This window comes from Thunnus thynnus, chromosome 7 (assembly GCF_963924715.1).
Source record: "Thunnus thynnus chromosome 7, fThuThy2.1, whole genome shotgun sequence".
NCBI classification, from domain to species: Eukaryota; Metazoa; Chordata; class Actinopteri; order Scombriformes; family Scombridae; genus Thunnus; species Thunnus thynnus.
In genome coordinates this window covers 10,240,518-10,265,334 of record NC_089523.1, presented here as the reverse complement: position 1 = coordinate 10,265,334, position 24,817 = coordinate 10,240,518, and the positions used below count along the sequence as shown (strand labels likewise).

At 40.3% G+C, this 24,817-nt stretch overlaps 1 protein-coding gene across 6 annotated transcripts in view; it reads right to left on the bottom strand.

The window, feature by feature from the left end:
* Positions 1 to 24,817, bottom strand: part of b3gat1a (beta-1,3-glucuronyltransferase 1 (glucuronosyltransferase P) a) — an 88,843-nt gene that overhangs the window by 13,165 nt on the left and 50,861 nt on the right. For 3 of the 6 annotated variants that reach the window (XM_067594240.1, XM_067594238.1, XM_067594239.1), the window contains exons 2-5: positions 24,466 to 24,701; positions 7,532 to 7,705; positions 2,204 to 2,346; positions 14 to 85 (exon numbers count right to left, since the gene is read on the bottom strand). In XM_067594240.1, coding sequence (XP_067450341.1) covers positions 14 to 85; positions 2,204 to 2,315 — 184 coding nt within the window. In that variant the 5' untranslated portion in view covers positions 2,316 to 2,346; positions 7,532 to 7,705; positions 24,466 to 24,701. The remainder of the gene's footprint in view (positions 1 to 13; positions 86 to 2,203; positions 2,347 to 7,531; positions 7,706 to 24,465; positions 24,702 to 24,817) is intronic. The other 3 variants (XM_067594242.1, XM_067594241.1, XM_067594243.1) reach the window with 3 other exon arrangements.

The window sequence follows — 24,817 nt, the reverse complement described above, 5'->3', positions numbered from 1 at the left end:
GGGTAAAGTGTACCTGAGAGCCGGTGGTGGCGGACTGCAAGCCTCTCTGGAATGATAAAGATCTCTTTTACTAGGTGGTGACAGGCTGCAAAAAGTGAAAGCAGGCACCGTGAGAGGATAACACAGCTGATGGACAGAGAGACAGCGCAAGAGGAGGAAAGGGAGAGATGAGGCTTATTTCTAGGCTATTCCCCGAGCATTGCCATTGGGGTTCTTTTTATAAAGAAAGAAAAATGTGGGTATGTGGATTCAGTTCACATGCCATTTTTCATGCTCAATCTCCAACACATATGGTACGGCGCCCTCATCTCCTGCCCGCCCCCCTCAATATCTCAGGCTTGGTGTGTCACTTTCAAATTACAGTAAACATAGCCATGTATTTTGCTGACATGAGTAACTCCTTGTGTTCAAAGAAATAGCAGCCATGTTTAAAGGTATTTTGCTCCAGACATGCCTAAACATAAAATTACTGTGATTACTGTGAGCTGCGTCTTGCAGTTTGATAGCTGTAGTAATCAAATAGCAAAGAGGTATGGTTGGACCTTACTTTCAGTTATCAGGTCAAGTGAGTTTCTTTTGTTAGTCAACCTTTGCAGTCATGTTGGCCATTTGACATTCACTGCACAAGATCCCAGCACCTGTGGCCCTGTAGTAAATGTTATCCTGCACAACACATTCCTTCTGTTTTGTTTATTTCCCTGTGTAAGAAGCTAAGGCTCATTTTGAATGAATCTGAATGAAAAATTGTGACCACTTACTGTACTCAAGACTTGCATGTAAAACAGTGGTGAATCAGTCAGCTGACACATATTGAGTTGACTCCAGCGGTGTACTGTGGCCCCAACAGTTTGGCCATGATGGATAGAATATGATTATAGAATCATTAAGGTTGTTAATTTCTTTTCATTGTGCCACAGCTAAAGGCAATCTTTGTCACTGTTCAGCTCGGGTGCCATTCGCCTCTCAAGCATAAAGAGGATTTTTCTGCAGCACATAGATTAACACAATCTGCTGATGGCCAGATGTTCAACAGAGGCTGCCAGCGAGCACCCTGCCAAAATCCTCTAGCTCCTCTTTTAAGAGCATACAAAAGGAAGCCTGTGGGTAGAGCTGGGTTAGATAGCACAGGGGGAAAATATTTTTGATTTTTTTTAATACTTCATTGTGTCTTCACTTTTTCACATAAGAAATTAGAAAATTACTTTGCATCAAATGGTAGACACCTTTAATATAAAATGTGATTTGGTGGGAAAAGTACTTTTCACTGATTGCCAATTAATCAGACACTATCTTAAGTGTTAAGATCAACTGCAAATTGTTTATAACTATTTGTTAATATTTTTGACTCCAGACTGTTTTGGGTCATGTGTAAACCTGTTTTGTTCATTAACACCTGTATGTAAATTTGTGACATCATAAGCAGAGGACAACAAGTATTATTGATTTGCTGTCACTCTAATTTGAGTTTGTTTACTCCACAACATACTTGACATTTTACATTGTTGGTTTGAGGTCTCGGGGGGGTTGATTGGGAGGTTCATGAGTGTGTATTAATGACTTAGACTGGTGCGCAAAAGTGATGTAACACATAGACAGAAGATGCTCCATGAAGCTAATTGGGCAGACACATTGATTATATTAAATTGCTGATCAAACAAACTCTGAAATTGATTTGCAGCAAAATGAAATTGGGGAATAGTTTAAACCTAAATGGATAAAACAGCTGATAAACATGCTGCTGTATACTGCATGCTGTGTGTGGTTGAGCGTCACACCAAGAAGAAAATTGAATTGATGGGCCAAAGCATGTGAATGGATAAGCCGTGAATGCTGTGAAATTCAGTACTGGGGAAGCTATTAACATAAGACAAAAGAATGCATATTAGACACAGCTAAACAATCAATTCTATATGACAGAATAATAAAAGTATCTCCTAAATGTATGAGAGTGTATATGCAGTGGAATATATCTGAATGAGCTACAGTAACTTCTAAGTCTTCATCATGCACACAAACAGTCCACACTGATGAGGTTTACAATGACTGGACAAGTGTTATAGAGCTCTGATGAAGCTAGTGGTCATGGACAGTGAGTACCTCTAAATGAACAACTTGTTGTCTAAACCTGAAGTGTAGTGTTAGGTTCGAGGACCTACTTCAGCTTTGATATTGCCTGTGAAGTGCAGTGCAGTGCAATGCGTACCCTTGCGAATGGCGAGGAGTGGAGCTATAGCGCTTTGGTGCCAAACAGTGATGAGCAGAGTCCAGGGTAACACGATCAACACGATGGCAAGAATATCCCTTCTCTTCGGCATCTCCAGGATTGGTTATTTGGCTCGGCATTACCTGAAGAAAAAAAATCAAAAAGCTTAGGATTGCAGGACAGGATTTCAGGCCGAATCAGTTTGAGGAGCTTGAAAGAGTTTTGGTGACATCCCTGTAACATCTGTGTTTGTGGAAACATTGAGAAAATTAATTTGGCACCAGATTCATTAAACATTCAGAGGCGCACACATATGTTGCTGAATCTCAATTACTTGGAAATGGGAAGCACATTTACAGGACCTTAATTATTATTAACTCCCTCAGAAACGCCATATTAGACACTGGAGGACACCCATATTCATTAAGACCAAAAAGTTATTGAGGGAAGAAAGAAAAAAGAGCTATGGTGACATAGAAGTTGAATAATGGCTTACTCAGTGCTGTTAGTTAAAACAAAATAAAATATTCTGCAGCAGAGGCAGCGGTGCCACAGCCATAAAAATTAGTTTATGGAGCAAGTGAATGCTGCTCCACCCTTGCAGAAAACTGTGAAAGAAGTTAAAAGAAAAATAGATTGTAAACAGACTGAGACTAATGCGGTGTGCAGACTGCCTCTGGTGAGGATACATCTGGACACACCGGACTACTAAACGCTCCGGCTGGTGGGCGGTACTGTTTCCTCCATGATCATGATGGACTGCTTTTTTCTCTCCAAAGAAATGACGTAGCTTACCACGGAAACACTGCAGTTGATTGGATAGATGTACTGCGAGGTGGGCGGTGCTTGGTTTTGGCTTGTCCATTTTCAAGCAGGAAAAAAGGGCGGCCTGGTCAAAAACTTTCTTATATTGCAGATAAACAGCACACTAAAATATGTAAAATAAATATGAGTAATAGGCAATACAGTAACAGAATCTTGATTCATATTTTATCAGCACTGCCTAATTTGACAGTTTGATCTGAGTTTTGTGGGCTGGGTGCATTGCACTGGATGGACTCATTTGCATAAAGTTGAGGTCAAGTCGTGTTTATGCAAATACAGATATGACTAATTGTCCGTCAACTCGCCGCACCATATCCATCATGCACTGCGCGGCTGCATCTCTTCCTTGCAGATTTTCATTTCCTATGATGGTGATGGAATGTTTTCTGCGAAGACCTGCCCTACTCTGCCTCTGATTGGCTAGTACTCATTGCTTTTGTTGGTTACGTTTAGACATGAGCATAGACTGTAAAGAAATATGGACGTAGTCACCGTGATGTCACCCACTGGTTTGTGGACTGCCGTTTTGAAGTCTTGAGTTTAGCGATTTGACCGTCGCCATCTTGGATTGAACCGTTGCCTTCTTTGATTTTTGGGGCCAGAAGTGACCATATTTGGACGGGAGGGTGGAGCTGACTCTAGCACTAGCTGCTAGTTTGGTTAGCATGGTGCATTTACAGTCTATGGTTAACTATGATAATTCTAATGCTAATGCTAATTTTCACTAGCGAAAAACAGGCCTAAAACCTACAGAAAAACTGACCAGCTGACTCCTTTGAGGGTCTTACAGTACAACCAAACACTGAATAAGACTTTTTTAGGTGACCAAAATGTTACAATTAACTTTCATGTACTGAAAACACACTGTGAAATAGCGGCAGCTCCACCTTTACTCTGTGAATCAGGGGTTACACCATGGTTACGTCACGTAATCAACGTTGTTGCCATGGTAGTGACTTGTCAATCACAAGTTAGCCACGCCCTAAAGCATATGCTGCTTTAACGTCTATTTTACTTTAAATGGGACCATAATTTACAAAATGAACATCATGCTGTATCGAAGAAGACTTGAAACTAGCGATTGAGACCAGAAACTCATTAGGAAAGTGTTTACTAGGGTAATATATTAAGTGAGAAGTAGGGTCATTTTCTCATAGACTTCCATACAATCGGACTTCTTTTTGCAACCACCGGCAATTAGAAAGAATGCAGATTTAAGGCACTTCCACATTGGCAGAGTAGGGGAGGGTTGCCACAGAACATTCCATCACCATCCTAGGGAATGAAAACCTGCTGCTCTCCATAGAAAATGAATAGAGTCCATCGACTTGACATATGTCATTGCATCTAGTCTGTGCACCGCATACAGCCAACTAAAGGAGGGTCAAAGCCACTGGAGGAGGCCATGGAGCAGGAGCTTGTGCTCTCTGCCAGGCCGATGACTTCATGCCCAGTGCTGAAACTATTCTCTGGCCAAATGGCAGGAAGCGATGTCACCAGACTGCGGGCTGAGCTGAGTTTGGCAAATATGCCCTTCCCTCTGAGTCCAGATCATTTGGTTCAACTTTGTATCCTTTTAAAAAATCTAATCAGCATGAAAGGCATTACTTGAAGTAGCATCTACAAACAAATGTTAGTTCATTTCATCATGCTATGTAACAATTTAATTTAAAAACAGAAAATCTTTGCAAATGGCCAAAGTTTTAATGCATTCTGTTTTTTAGGACAAACAAACATAATGAATACACTAAATGCATCTCCTACTTAATAAAACATTTGCAGTGCCCCTTTTCTGCACTGTTATTATCAACTTACTAGCAACCGTTACCACCTCCTCCTTTAAAGGTACAGTTCATGATCCAAATGTAATCAAAAGGATTGCCCCGCAAAATCAAAAGCAGAGGATTGGAACCAGACAAGTCTATTATATCAAGTATATTATATTATGATCAAATCCATAATATGATCAAATCCAATCTTCAAATAAAAATTTGAAGATTGGACCTTTGAGGACTTGCGGTAAAAAGGGCATTTGTGATCTAAATAATAAACATAAAGTAGAATATCACCTTTCTGACAATATCAACAAAAACTGTGAATGTATAAGCTTCATAAAAGTAGAATTCATGGCAGAGCTCAGGTGTTTCCAATAAAGTGCTCGGTGAATGATCTCCAAAAAACATTATGCAGCCTATAGTAGCCATCACTTCTGTGTGATCTGTATGATTATAGTACTGAAATACAGGTGGGTCAAAAATGACTATCGAGTTTAATTAGCACCTTTTTAACGAAGTCTCAACAAAAACTGAACATTATACATGGATCACAAATGTAGAATTTGATGTAGTTGCTTTGTACTAAATTGCATTTGTCTGTGCATTTCAGACCTTATTATTATCAAGTCCGCTCTGTGTATTTAATCGCCACATAGCTCATTTACATTGAATTCAAGGATGACAGACCTCCCTGGCTCTTCCAGGGTTTGTCTCCCCTCCTCCTTAATAGGCTTCTGGCATCATGCCGTGCCCTAACTGGTAAAATGTCATTATTAGCTGATCTGCTCAATTAAACAAAGGAGAAAAACAGACATAATGTGAGCACAGGTGTTTGGTGTATTCATTTCAGCTCTACACATGAGGGAACAAGTCGTCGCATTTCTCACAGTGATCCTGCTCGACTTGCTGAGGAAGGTGGCAGCATATTGAGGCTTAACATAATTGTACATGCCAATTATGTTTATTGAGCTCTGTAAATGCACCATTAAAGATACCATTAATGCTCAAGCCATCAGGTGAGAAAGTCCTCAGTGAGTTCTGACACAAACCCCACACCATATAAGTGCTTTCTGCAGATAAAGAAATTGGCCCTGCAGTTTTAAAGCTGTGTTTTTTTCTACCTCAGTGGAGAGGTGATTTACAGTAAAGTCCTCTGTGGAAAACATTGTTGTGCAGGGCTCTCCATGCTTATATAGAAGCTTGATATATTGTACTGAAAGTGACGTTACCCACATCCCCAGTTCTTGAATGAATGGCATGGGAATTTCACTGGCAAGCCCAGTGGATGCATGTTTTTGAGTGGATGGAACAATAGTATACACATCCTCACATCTTCCACCACATGAATATTCATTATTCAGTGTACAGTACTTTATTAAAGATGAATGTTTGACCATGTAAACATTTATACATGCTTATAGACACTGGAAAGGCAAATAATTTTTACAGTATACAATATGAAAAAATCCATGTCTACTCTATTTAAAGCTCTAACCATATCGGAGGGGAAAACTGCCTCTTTTCAGTAGATCACCATGTAATCTGGTAGGCATTCAGGCAGCACAACCCAACACCAATGCTAAACATCTACCCATCATTAACTTAAATTTTAAGTGAAACTGATTTCTCAACCTTGCAAATATGCCTGTAGTACTGTAAATCAGTTATGTATCTCTGTTAGCATGATAGCTGTAAAATGATAACTTTTAATGAAGAAATGCCCAGAGTTATATCATTATATCATGTTAAAAGATCTAATATTTGGACTCTTGGGCCCTGCTTGTCTACTAAACTCACTGCGTAAATCACCTGACAAATTATCTAGTTATCCAAAAAAACACTTTCAAGAGGGGGCATACATGCTGCAAATACAGACTGCCTTTCATAGATTTTGGTTGAAGATGGCAGTCTACAGAAATGCCAGTGGCACTGATATACTCAGGCATAGTGGTGCTTTGAGTTAAATGGGAACGTAAGCATGCTCACATGCTCTCAGTGACGATGTTAACATGCTGATGACAAGTAAGTACTGTAGCCTATAATATTTACCCTGTTCTCCATCTTAGTTTAGCATGTTAGCATGTTAACATTTGCTAATTGGCACTAAACACAAAGTACAGTTGAGGTGGATGGAAATGTCATTCGTTTTACAAGTATTTGATCATAAACCAAAGTATTGGACACAGACATTTTTTATCTGACAGCGTTAGAAGAAAAGTTAAGAGAGAAAAGTAGTAATCACCAAAGTGATTACAATTCATCTTGAAGAGGACGTGAATGAGGACGTGTTCACTCAAAACCACACTGACCGCCAGACCAACATTACCATCCCTACAGAAATACTGCTAGCATGGCTAAAAAGAATGGACTTTTAATCCCTAATATGAGTCAAGATCATAATTCAACCTTATTGCAGCCTCTTTTTGACCCTCCCTGCTGGGTAAACGCCTATGATTTTCACTCCACACCTCCAGTTTATAACACAGGCGTTTTCTTCTTTCAATAGTGATGACATAACCCAGATGACATTACTATGATGTCATCAGGGGGCTCCACCAGAGCCACAGAGTTTTACTGTTCTCACAGGCTGAGTAGTATCCGTTATGACCAGTAAACTGACTTTGATGTGTTAAATTACTCTGCCTCTTAAGTAACTACAAGAATACAGTAAGATGATTTAGTTATGGTTGATACAATCATGAGAATGAAAAAGACTCTGGATGCTCACCCACAGTTATAACTGGATCATGGCACCACTGATGATGCGCAGCTGGGAAGGCCACACTGCATTCTGGACGAGCTACGTAGCGGTGACATCCTTCATGACACGTCAGCCGACCATCTCCTTTCCCACTTCCTCTGCCGTGTTTACTCACACAGACATGCAACTCCTAGTCCAGACCTGGAAGATAAAGATATTTCTGTGAATACGATTCGGTGATGACAGATTGTGAGTGCTTCTTTCTTTGTGTTTTCACAGCGTGTACCTTCATGTGCCACCTCCCCCCCCCTTACCCTGCTTCTCTCACTCACACCAGCATGGGACATTCAAGGACAGTCAGCCAGGTTTAAACATAGCAGTTTGGACTGGTTCTCAGAGTCAAATGCCTTACGGAGATTCTTGGCTATGTACACCTTCATGTTCAGTGTGGCTGTGTGACGTCTATTCATCATTTAACATCAAAGAGCCGGGGCTGAAAATGCTGCTGAGGAAAAGCATGCCAGTGTAATGTAATGATCTCTAATTTGGATGCACATCACTCAGGTTCACCGGAGGAATCCCTCCCTCGTGGTGTACCGCTGCTGTGCTTTACAATGCTGTGTTTCTGCTCATGTGTAAAATGATTAATTCTGCATTTATTGATATGTGCTTGTAGCTCATTGACTCCAATCGAAACTGCAGAGACACATTCTGTTTTTTTCCTTTATTTTTTTTTTTACATCTAATGTGGAAACTGGAAGAGGTTTAGTCACAACTCCATTGCTTGCCAACAGTCTGGGGTGGGGGATGTTACAAAAATAAACTGGCATCATGTCTTATTCAAATACATCTGAGGGAACGCTGCTTCTATGGGGGCTTATGCTTCACTCAGCCAGTGATGTCTGCATGCTGCATCAGCTCCAAAACCGGGTGGCTGAAGACTATATTTTTAGTGGCTTTGTGCTAAAAAATCATATAAGCTGCAACTATGTAGATTTTTTGGGGAATGAACAGCAGGAGTCCCAGAATCCATTTACTGAAGCATACTGTTCTATAAAAAGCAAATTACCTGTGACCTAGCGGTGCAGTAGGAGGTGTTTGTGTTTGATGTGCACAAAATTTCAAAACAATATATTTTTAGGTTTGCCTGACTTGTCCAATTTCTTTAACTGAGGGATCACACATCTGAGGGTTGACATCAGCTGTGTGCAAAAAGGAATAAAAGATAAACACTAGAAATTGTCTTCATGGGTTAGTGCAGCCTTCTGCAGTATTTGCTTTTTATGACAGCGACAAGTACTGTAGTGACAAAAAACAACTAAACAGCAGTGATAGAAACACTTTACAATCCCTGCCAGGTACTGTCATGCATGCAAGCTCACGATGACAGTGTTGTCGCGCTGATTTCTGTACAACACACTCCCCTCTTCCATGCATTGTGATGTGAGTTAAACAGAAGGAAACACAGCATAGCACAACAACCTGCCAACAACATTTCAGACCCTCCAACAGGCCAATGCAGTGTCTCAGTGCTAAACATTTTTGAAAGAAAATGTTTGGAAAAAGAAAACAACATGGCAAGCGCTGCCAGCAGAAGGGAGCTGGAACTCATAGTGCTGTTGTGTGCAGAATATACAGAACTATGAATGCGGATGATAAATGTGCAAATACATAAAACACGCCTTCAGTTTACATTGCTTATTGTTACATCAACAGGAGCGATGCAAAGAGGGACTGGTTGCGACGCCTGTGTGCCCCACAAGCATCCAGGTGTCCTGTTTGTATTTGTGGCACCTGAACTGTGTGATATGGCAAGAATACACTGCACACACAGTCAATCCCGCGCCGCAGACTGCAACAGCCAATGGCAGACAATGAAGCCTGACAGACTTTCACATCAGCACGAGTTAACCAGCTGTGAAGGGAACACCTGCCACTGATTAATAAAGAATCGCAGCAACAATGCCACGTGTGAAAATTGTTGTACTGATTGTTGAACTAACATCATTACACCCAAAAGATGAGGCACGGGGGTGAAGCAGAGCATTTCTGCAGCAGGTTTGAGAGTGTCAGAGAAAATGATCGTGTCTGAGGTAAAAATAATGGGAGATATTGACAGTATTATGTCTCTGATGCTCTCACATGTTTTAGGACCTCATGTTGTACAAAACACAGCAGACCGTCTCTTTTTATGATCATTAACTTTATGATTACGATTATAGCAGTTCAATCATGGATGCTTTTACTCAGCTCCAGAAGCAGTTTCTATATTATCACTGTGTTGCTTCATTTCTGTCTAAATAAGAGCTTTCTGCATGCATAACAAAACAAAAACAGCCCTTTCAGGGGCTTGAGCATCTAAAATCTTCCCTCTTTCTGATAAATTAAATTGTAATTTTAAAGCCCCCTAACTACAAAACCAGGAAGCACAACAGCATCCACTTTAAAATAATAAAAACACATTGTACTGTGTATATATCAAACCTCCAAGCCATTACATGAGAACACAGAGTGCCTCATTAAACTTTCCTTTGAATCTACTTTTATTTGTTTTGGAAAGTATTTTTTTTTATTCTTTAACAATAAACCTGCTTCAGAAATAGGAACAAAAATGGCTCCAAGCACTGGGAACTTTTTTGTGAGACAGTGAGACAAACTTATTCCATATCATATAAAGTTGACTTCTTGTAGTGTTTGCCACGATTGGCTTTTTTACATTCTTGTTAAGCTAATTATGAAAATCTTCATTTAACTCATTTGACTTTCATGCTTTCTTTTGAATTGTTACCGTACTAGATGGCACTAAATGATAATTAAACATCTTTAGTTGTAAAACTACAAACAACAAACACAAAAGAATCTTAACTCAAGGTTTGCTTACTAGCTTTTTTCTGAGGCTTTCAACCATATCATACAGTCTCTCTCATAGTTGGAGTTTGCTCAGTTATAGAATAGCTAATGGGGCTATACAGTGACACTGGACTTTGCTGTTATCACTCGTTATGATCAAAGTGACTTATGTCACACGATGACAACTGAGCAAACTCAATCTGCTAAAGGAGACCACAAGATGTGGTTGAAAGCTCTGGAAAAAAAACCCCTAGTTAAATAGCAAGTTAAGGAATGAACTTTCATCCTCAGCTTTGTCAAATTGTTCCAAAAAACTAAGGAAGTTCTTCTACTTGGAAAAAATGAAACTGAAATAATTTTACTCCTAGGCAATGTTTAGTGTAATATCTGTGCCTAAAAAATCATGTATTCTCTTCTCTTTAACTTATATTTGTATCATTTTTATATAAAATATGTATGTCAAAATATGTTGAAATGCATTACAGTTGTTTGGGCTATGAAAAAATACAGAAGTATATCACAGCCATCAGGTCAGCGCTGGCAGGCACACACATTCTCCTTCTTTCTTTCCCTCTTCCCTCTCTCCCTCTGATTTGTTAAGCTGAGTCTTCAAAGACGAAGCAGGGGCAAGTTTGCAAGTTTGTAATCAAGTCTGCCTCTGACTTCTGAGCTCCCATGGCCTTTACCATCTCCTATTTCCCGAGGACCAATAATAACAACATCTTTTCCTTGCTTGCTTTGCTGTGGCATCATTTTGATGTACTCTCCAGTTGGCAGGGAAGAGAAGCTCTCTGGAGATACTGTGTCCTGGTATGTCCGATCGTTCACTTTCTTTTATGAATTCATTGGTCTCTGACCAAGTTGGTGAAGCTCGGAACAGTTTTCAGGGATATCCGGGGAACCTTAGATGACAAGTCGGTGCAATAGATCATTATTGATCTTACTGTCACAGCTCCCCCCAAAAAGCTTAGCCTAGGGGTGTCATTTAATGTGAATTTTGAATTTGTGGGCATTGATCCAAACAGGCTTAATTGCTTTTGAAGTACTGCCTCTCACATAGTCCTGGAAGAGAATCACATCATCACCAAGTATCATAAATGTACAGTGGTTTGGCTTGAGGACACTGGTACTTTTTTCCCCTTTTTTCTTCTCTTTCCTCTCTTTTATTTCTTTTGACACTGGTACATTTTGATATAAACTGACAACTTTCACTGTTACACAGTTTAATCCATCATGAAAAGCAAGAACTCACAAGTTGCAGACTATTCATGCCTTTGTATATGTGTAGTGAGATATAAAAAGGAATTGGAGGCTGCCTCATGAATGCATTCCAGAAAAATCTTGTGATTTAAAGACCATGATGGACTGAGACTTGCATCAGTTTGGATGTTATTTCACCCTCTTTTCCTCTCAGTCTAATTAAAGTCATTTGTGGGCAGATGGGGGAACTGATGACATACTGTACAATGTTCATTTGAAATCTTGAGCAGTGTAGGCAATTATTTCGCTCTTCAAAACGTTTTTTTCAATTCTTTCCTATGATCTTCGAAGTCTGGCTCGCATGTGCTGGCTATGCTAGCATTCATATTCTAGCTTTGGGTTCAATGAAAGGTCGCCCTCACACTAGTTTTGTGTTACTTGTCCCATCAATCCAATTCACACCTGCCATGGAGTAAGTGTCTTCAAAATTTGATCCTCTCCTCATGAAACGGAGGCCTGCAATGAGTCGAGCTAATAATAGCAATGCAGGGAAGGCAGCTACCGTATGAATAGTGTGGTTGCTTGACTGTGAGAGGAAAGTCAGCTATGTTGTTTATGATCGTGTCATATTCTTAAGTTTATCTTAAATCATACTAACTGGAATTCTAACTCACCAGCTCAATTGACTGCAACAGTTATAATTAATGCAGTTATACAAAAATCAGAGATGTATAAAATATGATTAGCAGGTGCAAGCAGTCAAAAACATGACAACCTGAAATCAGAGCCCAATCACTGTAAATGCTGTCTGATACAAAAATTAGCCAGGAAGTGTGGCAGCAAGTGCTATTTCTCATGCTTGATTTAGATGAGGATGGCTGTTTTATTTTCAAGAAATCTTGAATAACCCATTAGCTGTGAGCATTCGCCCTGATCGATGGCCCCAGTCCATGCCTGGATCAGGCTGCCTCAGCAATGATAAAAGATTTAAGAGCACCAACCTTCAGGCAGGTTCTCCTCTGCCAATAACCGCGGGGGATAGCCTAGCGCAGTCTGCCCTTAACTTATCCTGACTAATTTATAGTCCGGCTCACCCAGGGCACATTTCAAATGCTGGAGCTGAGAGCACGATGCAGCCTCTCACAGCTGGCTGAGCAGACTGAAGGGGCTCCGTCAGGATTGCAGAGGCTGCCGCTGAGACCTGGGCCTGCCATGTTGGGTCAGCGCAGATCAGCTCTGATCAGAACAGAGTTAGGGGAAATGTCATCTTTGGGAGACCACAGGGAGAGAATATTAACAGCACTGTCTCAAAGTCTCTCCTCATTATGGCTACTAGAAAATGTACCTGATTATTAATGAGTCAAAGATATCTTTAGAGTGGGTTTTAACTACTGCGACAGATTGAACATCTTAATTCAACCAAATAAAAGGACTTTTGGACTGACACTTTGGCTTGTTTTACTCACAGTTTTCTTTAAACTCTCTGTACTTGTAATTAATAGTTGGGAATTAATGTCGCCCCAAAACAACATTGAACAAAATTAAATTTTCTGTGTGAACTTTTGGGCCAATAATGACTTTTTCTTCAAGCCACTTTTTTAATGAATAGTTTGCCCTGTAGCACCAAGAAAATTAATAACATTATGGTTTAGGATTTTTTCTTCACTGCTGCTATTAGAGGTTTGGTTATACTTTAAATTAGAAAATGTCCTTTGTGTGCCATCAACAATAATATCCATCATGAAGCAGAGGCTTTTGTTGAAAATGACACAAAATCAATATGTCACAACCTTTGGAGAGTCTGCAGGAATGATTCATGTATGTGGACTTTAACAGTTACTTACAATAAAGGGACAGCACAGTGTTTATCTCATTAAAATTGGTTTTGTTGTACAGGGCATTGATTTCAACCACATGTGACATGTCTCGCACTTTGAACAGGCTTATTATGCCTCAGCATAAGGTCAAAGGTTGGCAGAGGGAGCTCCCAGATTCATTAGCTAATTAAAGCCTGCTTCCTGAGTGGGAGTGTAGGTGTTCAACTCTCTACTGCACCATCTCGCTCTCAGACTTCAACATGCTAACTCTGCTGAGTTCTGAGTTCTGTAATGAGGGTTAGTCCATGGATTTCTCCGATGAAAGATTCCCTAGCGTCAAAGTCCCCCAATTATATGCCCTTGTGGAGGGAAAATATATATAATTATGAATCTGATCACCGCTAATTAAACCTGGGGGATTTGATCCAATAGAGTGACAATGCAGCTGAGAGTTTTGTTTGGGCTGCTATTTACTGCTGTAAATAGAAGAGAAAAATGAAAAGACATGTGATTGTGCATGGGCTTTCCTAAGTAGATTTTTTTTTCAAAGAAAACTAAGTGCTAGTTTGACAAAGGATCAGAAACACTGGGCATCTGAAGAAACTCAGAAATCAAATGAATTGAATTCTGTCAGTGATAGATATTTTATACTTTCCCTGATCTGCCTGAGCAATGTAAAAAGGGAAAGTGAGATTTGAGAGTCAAGAATGATGATATGAAAAATGACATATGGGGACACCAGTAGCCTCAGGTTTGACAGACAGGCCAGCGGGGGAAGTGGAGTGGGGCTCTGTGACCAGCATGAGAAAACTGGGTGGCTCTATAAGGTGTCAAGTGTGTTTAGTCGCATGTGCAAATGTGAGGCAGAGAAGTGCTGCAGGACAAGCGTGCGTGCTCAGCAAAACCTCCCCCTGGATAAGTAGAAGTTTTAAAGATATGTCTGATGTACAGGCAGATGAACCGGGTACATAACAATTATGGACTCAACACAGCTGCCACTTTGTTCATGTCCATCTCTGGTGTTTTCTTAATTACATAATTAGTGTCGGTATATATGATTTCCTTCTAATGACATGCTGTCATTAGCTTTGAACCTGCCAGTAAAACACAGTCCTCAGGAGACAGCTACTTTGTGGGGGAGAGTTATTTAATAGCTTTGGTAATTAGCAAGTACATCATTATTATTATTTCCATGCTTACTGCACATGTGAGTCATTCCTTTTGTGAAAGCCTTACGTGTGCATAAGGCTGTAAGTGTCATAGATGATGTATTAGCATTGATGTGTTGACACATTACAAGTTGTAGTGCACACACTGTGAATGACAAGACTAGGTCAAAACCTAGTATATGGCTAGATTGTGTATGGTCAATATGCAAAATTGTGGCCAATTTGTTACAGGGATAGTCAGAAGTGTCTAGAATTCCTGGATATTAAATATTCATCTGCAATTTTCTGTAGTGGTTCCAGTAATATTTGTTGTTAAAGTGTACTGAAGTAGTGGTTAAACTATGTTAAAACTTATTTCAGGACTGTGCTCACTCTCAGTCCATCCCACTGTAAACGCTCCCTGAGGACGTAATAGGAACTGTTTGCACCGATTTGTTTTGAAAGAGCAACGGTCAGTGGGGAAACTCCAACACTGGGCTGACCAATGGTGTATCCTCATCACTCAGTGAGTCAATCAGTCAGTCAGTGACAGACATTCAGGGTTATAGGGCAAGACATGTTACAGGAACTAAAAATTAAAAGTGTTTTCTGATAATTAGTTTTGCTTACATGCCAGTATCTATCACAAAAAGCACAACAAGAAAAAGACATTACAAACACTATCATATCCAACTACAAATGCTATTTCTTGAATACCGCCATAAAAGCACTGACATTTAGAGATGTCTGGTAAAATGTCAAATAAGAGATGATGTTGAACGCAAGCCTAATGAAGTAGCACGTCAGCATAGTTTCCAGCTCAATGTAAAAACAAGGCACCTTTGACATTTCAACCCGAGCCTTCATAATCTTCTCTTTGGTCGCCTCTCAAATCATTGCTTATCACGTACTATTATTATTTGTCCTTCTGCTTTGCTTGTATGCAGCTATGCACTGTCACATTCAAAGAGCACCCGGGGGCACAGAAAGATGACACCCACAGAACAGTGTTGACACAGCGACTGTGTGTCTGCTGATGCTACATTACAGAGGTGTCACTGACTCAACGGAGCAATGACTTTGCCAAGATAAAGAGCAAAGCAGTGACTGGCGGCAGGCAACCAAATCCATTGGTGATACACAGCTTCATGAATGCTGTGTAAGCATCTGTGAGGACACACTGTGCTATGTCATAATGATAATAACTGGGACAGACATGTACTAAAACCAAACCTCAAATTTAACGTATTACACTTTCATTATGTGAGTCTACCAAGAGAGTACTGAGAGTCTTCAGGCATGCTAGCTGCTCTGTGAGGCCCTCTGTATATGAATGTGAACCTACAGCCAGCAGGGTCCTGTTAGCTTTAGACGTGCCAATCAGCCCATGTAAAGCTCACTAATTAACACATATCACATTTGTTTGATCCATACAAAACTGAACAGTAAAAACAACACTTTGTAGTTTTGTTGGGGGTTATGTGCCCGACTATTTCTTGGCCAGACGCAGTCGGTTGTCGTCACTGTTAGGTTGCCAGGCAACCAGCAGAGACTCCAAATGAGTCTGGCTAAAAATAAAATGACCCTATGGTTCTTAAAAATGTATAAACTTCTCAGCTTTTCACAGTACAATTGCCAATTTGCCAATTGTTGAAGCTCTGCACCATAACCGGCTCACATGTTATATTCCATATTATATTTCAACTACTGACACTACTATTAGATGTTCTCTTATCTTATATTTAGTTTTGACGCATGAAAGGTGAGTCATTTCTGCAGTGCCCAGTCCTGTGCCCGTAGCGACACACACACAAACACACAAACACATACACACACACCAAAGCCTGCATGACGTTCCTCCCTCCTAATGGTGATCAATAGCCTATAGGCTGATGGAAACCCTACTGTATCTGTCACTGGACTGAACCATTGGACCCAGGTTTTGGCTTAAGAATGGCTCACATGGGTCGGCCTAGTATCTATAATGAGCCCCCTTGGGGCTGCCACATTATGTGTGGAAATGGTTCCAATTAGGCCATCCAGCTGTAAAGTGCACAGGAAGGGAGGGCTGAACAATAACAAAGTTAGAGGGGAGGTGATGGATGGGACTGGGTTACAATCAGGTGTGCTCAGAGCTGCATTCAATCACACTGTTCTTAGCCTGTGCCTTCTTGCACAGTTCAAAGTCTGCTGATTGCACAAATCAAAGGCGTTTTTCCTCACACAGTCACCCCACTTTAAAGACTCATATTAATGCACAGTGAATCCTCCTTCACACACGTTATTAAGAATGCAGAATGATACTAATTCTGTTTTTACAGTCACTGGCTTTCATCACTTGACATCAGATGCCAATGCATGCATATTAAATCTGAATAACATCTCAATCTGCCTGCAGATTATAATAATTATCATATTTTTAGCTTTAGGTGAACCCCTTTGTGTACAAAACATCACATCACTTCCACTGTACTGAAATCCAGATTCTTGGGTCGTAACTAAAAAACACTGGCATGTATTCACGACCCCTTGGAGGTGACACATTATCACTTTGATGAATGTATCCCTGAAGTTTGACTGACCCCTCTGGCCCTTTGACCTTTAATGCAACACAATGATTTCTAGTTGGATGGATGAAGTACTAAGCATGAAGAAAGGTCATTGGCTCAGCACAACCATTCATCTTTCTGTAATCATGTAATAATGTCAAATGTTTACTTGAATTATGTGCTTTATCATAGTGCTGGCAGAGAGATTTTCCACATCAGTGTACTATCCAGGGTATATTTGAGAGCTACTGGTTTTATTTTCACTAGGTGTCTTCATAGTTTGATTTACAGTATACGTTGGTGACAATCATTCTGGCAGTTTTTCATGTTTATTTTCAGGTGCTGTCAGTCTTTGTAAAACAATTTCTTTAAGCAATTTTGTTTTCAGAGAAGAAAAAAAAAACAAAACTTAAATGTCATCAGTCATCCTAGGAACAAAGCCAACATTTTGGAGACTGTTTCAGCAAAAAAACATCATCATCATCTTTAATAAGATTTCAGTTAGGATGGCTTTTCTTGCCTTTTTCTTGCTCATTTTGTCTTGAAGATTTAGAGATCCTGAGAGCCAGTGTGGAGAGAAATGACCCTTTCTCTTTGCATTAGGGAATAACCTTTGGTGGAGCATCGGAGAGGATTTTCACTGGCTCACTATTGATTAGCTCCTTTGTTCAATTCAGAGTGACAACAGAGTTTTATTACAGTTCTGAACTGAGTCAGTACACAGAACTCAAGCACACACGCTCAAACGTACAGCACATTGAGGATGCAGCTTCAAACACCTTCCTTCAGTTCTCTGTGTATGTATGACAGCAGCCCTCCCCTAACCAAGTAGTTTTAGATTCATACTAACAAATGCTCATTCTGTTGAAGTCATTTTGGACTGACATACAACCTATTGTGCTACAGGTATCAGGATTTGTTGCTCCCCTGGTAAATGCAGCACTGGCTGATCCCTTGACCTTGGTTTTGTGTCTGATTTTCCATTTTGCAGCTTTTCTGGCATCACTGGCGTACCTTTTATCCACCAAAATCCGTTTCTAAATAAAATTGGCAGGCCATTTAGTACCAGCTGAAACTAGTAGTCCGTGCTTTTTTGGAATTGTGCCTCACATAACGTACAACACCTCATTTATTTAGATGAGGTGTTTCAAGTCACAGTGAGTTGTGTAATAATTATCTACTCCCCATAGCTTACCGATTGGGCAGACTTTCAACTACCAGGTTCAATGTTTTGCAACTAAAAACTGACCTTGTAAAATTTAAACATGGTTTATGAGAATAACTATGTTTCAGTGTGAGGAAACCTGACCAGAGTGGCTACGAAGGTGGTAGGAGGCAGATTCAAATTTGTGAGAGATTTATTCTGTCCAATGTTTTTTTTTTTTTGTTTTTCTTTTTTTTAAAGGAAATGAATACAAGCAAATCAAATATAACTGGCTTAACTCCAGATAACTCAAAATAAGGCATGATCATGATCAGGCATCTCTCTCCCAGAGCCACACTTCTTGCAGGGGTGTCTTTTCCCTTTTTACCAACTGGCATTTAACAGTGCTACTTGTATTAGTCAACACTATTTACACAAAACATATCGTCCACGGCATAATTCTCATCAGCAGCCAAAATAAGTACAAATCATATAGATACTAAACCAAACATTTAACCAAGTAAAATAACCCCGTCCAATACTTGTGATGTCAGTGGGAGTTTGAAAGCAGGAAGTCATTGGGTTCTCTCTATACATCCATGGTCACTCCCCCTTTGTCTCCTGGAAAGCACGGTGGGTATGGTAACTAATATATAACTCAAGAAACTCAGGACTTAAACAATAAGTGAACTTAAATACTTCTCTGATTAAACAATGCTAAACACAAACAAAACTCGAGATAATATGTGAACGCAATGCTACATATACTGGCTAAATAAACGAATGATAAGTATGGAGTAAAACACAAACAGTAATGGGGACAAATGGTGTGGGCTCACCTACTTTGTCATATGAACTAAAAATACTTCTCCCAAGCCCTAAACATCATGCATGGTGACCATATGCTGGGCTAGAAAACAGAGCACTGAGATTGCCTCAGAGGGGATTGTTGAGGCTGTATAGCTGTAGGGCGAAACAATGTTGGCGTATCCCTCTTTGCCTCCCAACAGACATGGTGCCAGTCCGGGGGGTTGTTTGTGCTTTGGTTAAGGCTGTTGTCCTGTTAACTGGTGTTAGTTGAGCTGGCCTAAGGCTGTCTAATGACACACATACACACACACACACTGATGTGGCCTGTTGGGCTTCAGGGCGATTTAAGTCCTTTAAATGCCTTCAGGATCTCCCCAGTTGTGTATTTGTGTGCAAGTGCAATGTGTTTATATTGGCTTGTGGTTTTTTTTGTGCACACATATGCCTGCATGTCGGTTTCATCAGACAACTCAACACCAACTTTCTCAATTCCCCAGGACCTTGCTGACTCTTAGAGCGGTGCTAGTTATCTAATCTTGCAGGAGCTCACTGTGTGCAGGTACCATACAGCGCTGCAGCCAGCTGGCTCGTGGATAAATCCCAAAATGTCTGGGAGACTCAACCAGTTATGTGGGTCATGTTGGTTTAGGTGGAATGGAGTTGTTCATATACTGAACTTTTAGTGATCTACTGTGCTCATTTTGGCCCTTTATGTGCTAAAATAAAACACTTGTTTCTCACTGTGATTTGCCATTCTGTCTACATGCATCTTGTATGTGGTGTGTTTATTACAGTAACTATAAAATGAAAAAGTAAGGCACACTAAAGGTTGTAGTGAGGTGCTGATCCCGGGAAGTAGACTTCAGATTAGGAAAAAAGTCTTGCACACTCTGGCTCCATATGTATTTCTTTTATTTAGATGATGTTTCAGCCCTCAGGCCTTCTTCAAGATCAATATGTTGATCTTGAAAAAGGCCTGAGGGCTGAAACATCATCTAAATAAAAGAGAAATGCATATGGAGTCAGTGTATTACAGTAACTGTGCCATACAATTCCTCTGTGGATGGTTTACACTCCAAAACCAGGCTGCGGTGCACTGAATAATTCAGTGTTCAAGAGGGAAACGTTAAGAGACATTTCTCATGATAACAATGAAATTGCAAACAGTTGCATCACGGCACAACACTTTACTCCTTCTAACCTTACAATACATCCATGTCTGACAAATCTCTATCCTTGCACACGTGCTCTAAATTGAATTCCCGTTCAGAGGTGTTGCAAGCTGCTGCTGCTGCACTCAGTATTTTAAACAGTTCACACAAGATAGTTATGATTGCATATTTGTATTACTATCTTTTTTTTATTAGTGAGAGGTTTTTTTTTACAAGCTCAAAGCTCTGCCACGGTCTAAACAAACATTTAGAAACGAGTGGAGGAATATAAGATAAAGCATAAAAACACTTTTGTAAAGCATTTTCATGGCAGCTGCTTGTTCACCACAAATCTTCAGGTCAGCCATTTGTATGCTTGTAAGAATTAACACTACAGAAAACTGCCAAGGGCACAAATGTAATTGTAGTGGAAGTGGAAAAACCAAGTAAATATAGATGCATTTAAGCGTTTCCTAAAACCACCAAATGTGTGTTATTATCTTTGAACTGCTCATTTCCCCTCTGTGTAAGTAATCATATACAATGATTGTGCTTCACGCATGGAATTTCATCATTAATCTGAAAATGATTCAGCAGCTAATGCCCTGAAATTGAAATGAGAAAATGCCGCCTGTAGGATTTCTGCGTAGCAGGTTTGTGTCGTTGCTGAACAAAGAGCTTGTGCGACAAAAGGGCAGAAGAAATGCTGCAAAGAGCTTACTGTAGATTTGGTGGAGCGACAATGATGAGCAATGTCTCCCCTGCATTAAAGGTAACAAGCTCACCCTGCATCACCGAGCTGAAATCTGAAATCTAGACAGGCAGTTCAAGGATTGCCTGGTGTGCAGGCACAAGGAGGAAATACAATGAATGCTTTTCTTTTTTGGGGAAGGCGCATTCTCACTTAATAATTTATGTTCCAATATCTTGTTCTACAAAAACCTTGGTCTCTAGCGTGTTTATCATCCAGGACAAGGGAGAGACACATGATGCTAGAACAGAATGGGGAATGTACTTACTGTTAATAATAATGCCTGGAGGTGGAATATAGAAAATAATGGCCTATTCTAAATCTGTTCTGCAGCCTTAGGTCAGGATATACATTACTGTAATCTATTCTAAACGTACACTGCACTGTTCTGTGTAGCCGTTTAGACACTGCTTTAATGTACCTCTGTTTAGGAGATTAGTCTGAATGCTGCAGCTGTGATAAAGACTGAGGCAGATTAACACATACAGTACACCCAGTGTTGTTTCTTTCTTTTTTTTTATGTATCTAATGTAGAGTAGGGCATCTGAATATTTTTGTCATCAACATGCAGATGGTGGTCTATGCTATAATTGCTGACTACAGTGTTTATTAGCAGAATCCTGATACTTTCCTCTTAAGAACTGCTACTGTAGACAAAGCTTATGATACGTCACTGAAATTGTGTCATATGATAAAAAAAATTACAAGAAGAACAAACCCCCCCCCAAAAAAAACACATGAATAAATATACTGTAAATAAAATAAATATATAACCATCAAATTGTGAAATAATCTGATACATTTTTAAGTTTATTGCTGTCTATTTCAGGTCATTTTTATTTATTTATTTCTAGCAGTTTATATTTCAAAAGCCTGTTTCAATTTCACAATGACATTTTTCCCAATGTTTTATTTCACATTGCCACTTTTTATAAGGACAAACAAGGGTAGATCCACTTATGTGACTGGCTGTTATCACATTATCACATTACTGGATTTATTTAGGTCAGTATTCATTCACATGATAATTGATTTCATAATGTGTTATTTATTTATTTAATTTTAAACACTTTGGATCCCTATGCAACACTGGCATAACATTTTAAACTGCAAAATTTGAACACCTCATTCATCTGATAACATAATGGAGATTTTTTATTTTCTAAAGTTGCATGCATAATCATGCAGTTATCATTTTAAATTGTGTGTATTTGCCTGATTTTTTAGTCAGCTTTGGCCCAAGATAGCCTCACATAGAAAGTAGGAATTTCATTCTACTGTAGGTGCGTCTGAAGGCTTTAGATTCTCTGAGCTTTCTCTCTCATCCTCTCTCTTTTTTCTCTTTCAAACACTCACATGCACGCCTGCACACACACACACACACACACACACACAAACACACACACACACACACACACACACACACACACACACAATTTTACCTTCCCTTCTCCCTCTTTCTTATTCTGGTACCCTCCTCCTTCACCTCATCTTCCATCCCTCTCTCTCACAGACAATTTCTCCCTGTCTCTTTTTTTTATTAACTCCCTCCTCCTCTTAACCCAATCTCCAGCCTCCCTTCTTTCTCCTCCCTTTCTCCATTCTCTTCTCTCACTATCTCTCTCTCTCTCTCTTTTTGACTGGCGCTCTCTGGGGGCGGATGTGTCTCTGTGGCCCTCTGCAGATCTGGAAAGGACATCCTCTCAGTTTAATTCAAGTCAACCCCGGTCTCCTGGTGCTCCGAGACGCAGCATGTGTGACAGCTCTACAGAGACAGCCAGAAGGAACAGACAAGTCTCATCTGCATATACGGATATGTGTGTGTGTGTGTGTGTGTGCGGTGTATGAGAGGAGGAGTGTGTATTTCAGCCAACATTTCCCTGCAGACAGAAAGAGTTGATTTCACTCTGGCAGCAATCATGGCCATCAATAAATCTATGATGAGAGGCTGCTATGCTGATTTGTCAGTGCTAATTCAGCTCACACCAATTAAAGGGGTTGAAAGTGCTATCTAAATTATTACATAACATATGCTATTTGCTCTAAACTTGATGGAGAGACTGTACATAAAACCATATAAAACCATGTGGGAATATTGCATGAAAGAACGATAAATATAATGCAATAATATCCAGTAAAGCTGCCCAATAAAATCCCAGACTATGTCCTCAAACTTGAACACATAGCTGAACTCTTCTCTGTCAGAGCTTCATGAAAACTTGTGTCAAGGCTATAAGGTGTTGCTGTTATTGTGTCCACTGCCTATTTTAGATGACATGAGTGCACTTTTGGGAAAAAAAGAAAATTTTCAGACTTTTAAGAAAAATATCTTTTCTATTTCACTGATCTGCTGTTAATCATTTTCTGAGAGCAGTGAACTCGTGTGTATCTCTCTTTTTTAAAGAGTTAAATTCTTTATTGGCAGAGCAGTCATAGAAGTTTAATATTTGGAGCAGTGTTGAGCTCTGCTATTGACCGGTGGTGAGCTCCCAGGGCGCTGTGGTTAATGTAAGTCCTATAGATCTGTGGGCTAACCTGTCTTATTTCAGCTATGTTTGTTTGCACCGCGGGCAAAAGGCAATATGAGAATATAAGGTTTGGATTCATCTTACCCTACACTTGCCAGTAAGAAATAGTGATATTTTCTGGGGTAGCGAGGAGACCACACAACCTACAAGTGATTTAACAGCCAAACCCCTCTTTCTCTCTCTCTCTTTCCCTCCCCCACCTCACTATCTCATCATATACTGCCTCCACACCTTGAGATTATTTCCTCAGCTTTGTCATCAGCAGCATCGGCTCTTGAGCTCTCACACCTCACCCAACCCATCTTTCCCCCCTCCTAACCTTCTCCCAACATGCTCCTGTGCGCTACACCTACATATATATCAACTTCTAATAATATCAGAGGCCAAGGGGATTGTAGACAGTAGAGGTAAGTGGATCTGTCAGATCATTTTGCCCCTGTCCTCCGTCTAATTCCTCTGCTGGATTTCGTGGTGAAAATGGAACGTCTATTGGGCGGGAGGCGAGACAGAAAGCAGGGTCATGCCATGATAGAGTGAGACAGAGAAGGAGGGAAAATAGTGGGTGGAGGTGCTATCACTGGCATCCTCCTTTTACCTTTTAGTGTGTCCTTTGATGCTCACAGAGTTTTAAATTTAGCTGCCTTGTAGGAAGAAAAAAAAGAAATAAATAAGGCAGCTGTGTGTTTGTTCATGTGGGATGTAAGTGACAGTGAAAAAAAAACCCCCAACAAAGCAAGATTGTCAAGGTCAGTCCGGCTGTCAGTTCATCAGACAAAGACATGAAGATGGAAAAGAAATATCCTCATATATTTGAAAAACATTTCTGGATAGAAATACTGTACTCCTAACAAAGAAATTAATATCTTGCATTCATTCTTTGATGAAATACTTCCCGGGTATGAACTCCATTTCACTGGAAAAACATCAAATGTGTGGGAATGGGTATTGCATCGCCCTGGTCAGTTGTATGGAAATGTGTTTCCCCACAACAGTGAGAACAATAGGATACTCACTTACAAGCAGTCCTCTGCCCGTCTGCTGCAAACTCAGGCCCCACCTCCAGCGTATTCCTGTCCTCCTCGTGCCGGTATCGTCCGATACTGTCACAACTCCTGGTCTCAAGCCTGCCTTAATTGGTGCCGTCTGGAGAGCAGAGATGTGCGCAGCTGAAGGTGGTCAAACGGGGTGGAAGCTGTGTCACCGGTGACATTCAAGCTCCCAACAGTTTTCACGTCCTCAGGGCAGTCCCCTGGAGAAACAAGAGCACGAGAGACGTGAGTAAGAATGGGCCTCCTCTTCCTAAATACAATGAGGGGCATTGAAGGAAAGGGAATGAGCAGGATGGCAGCTGGGAGGAGACGCTGC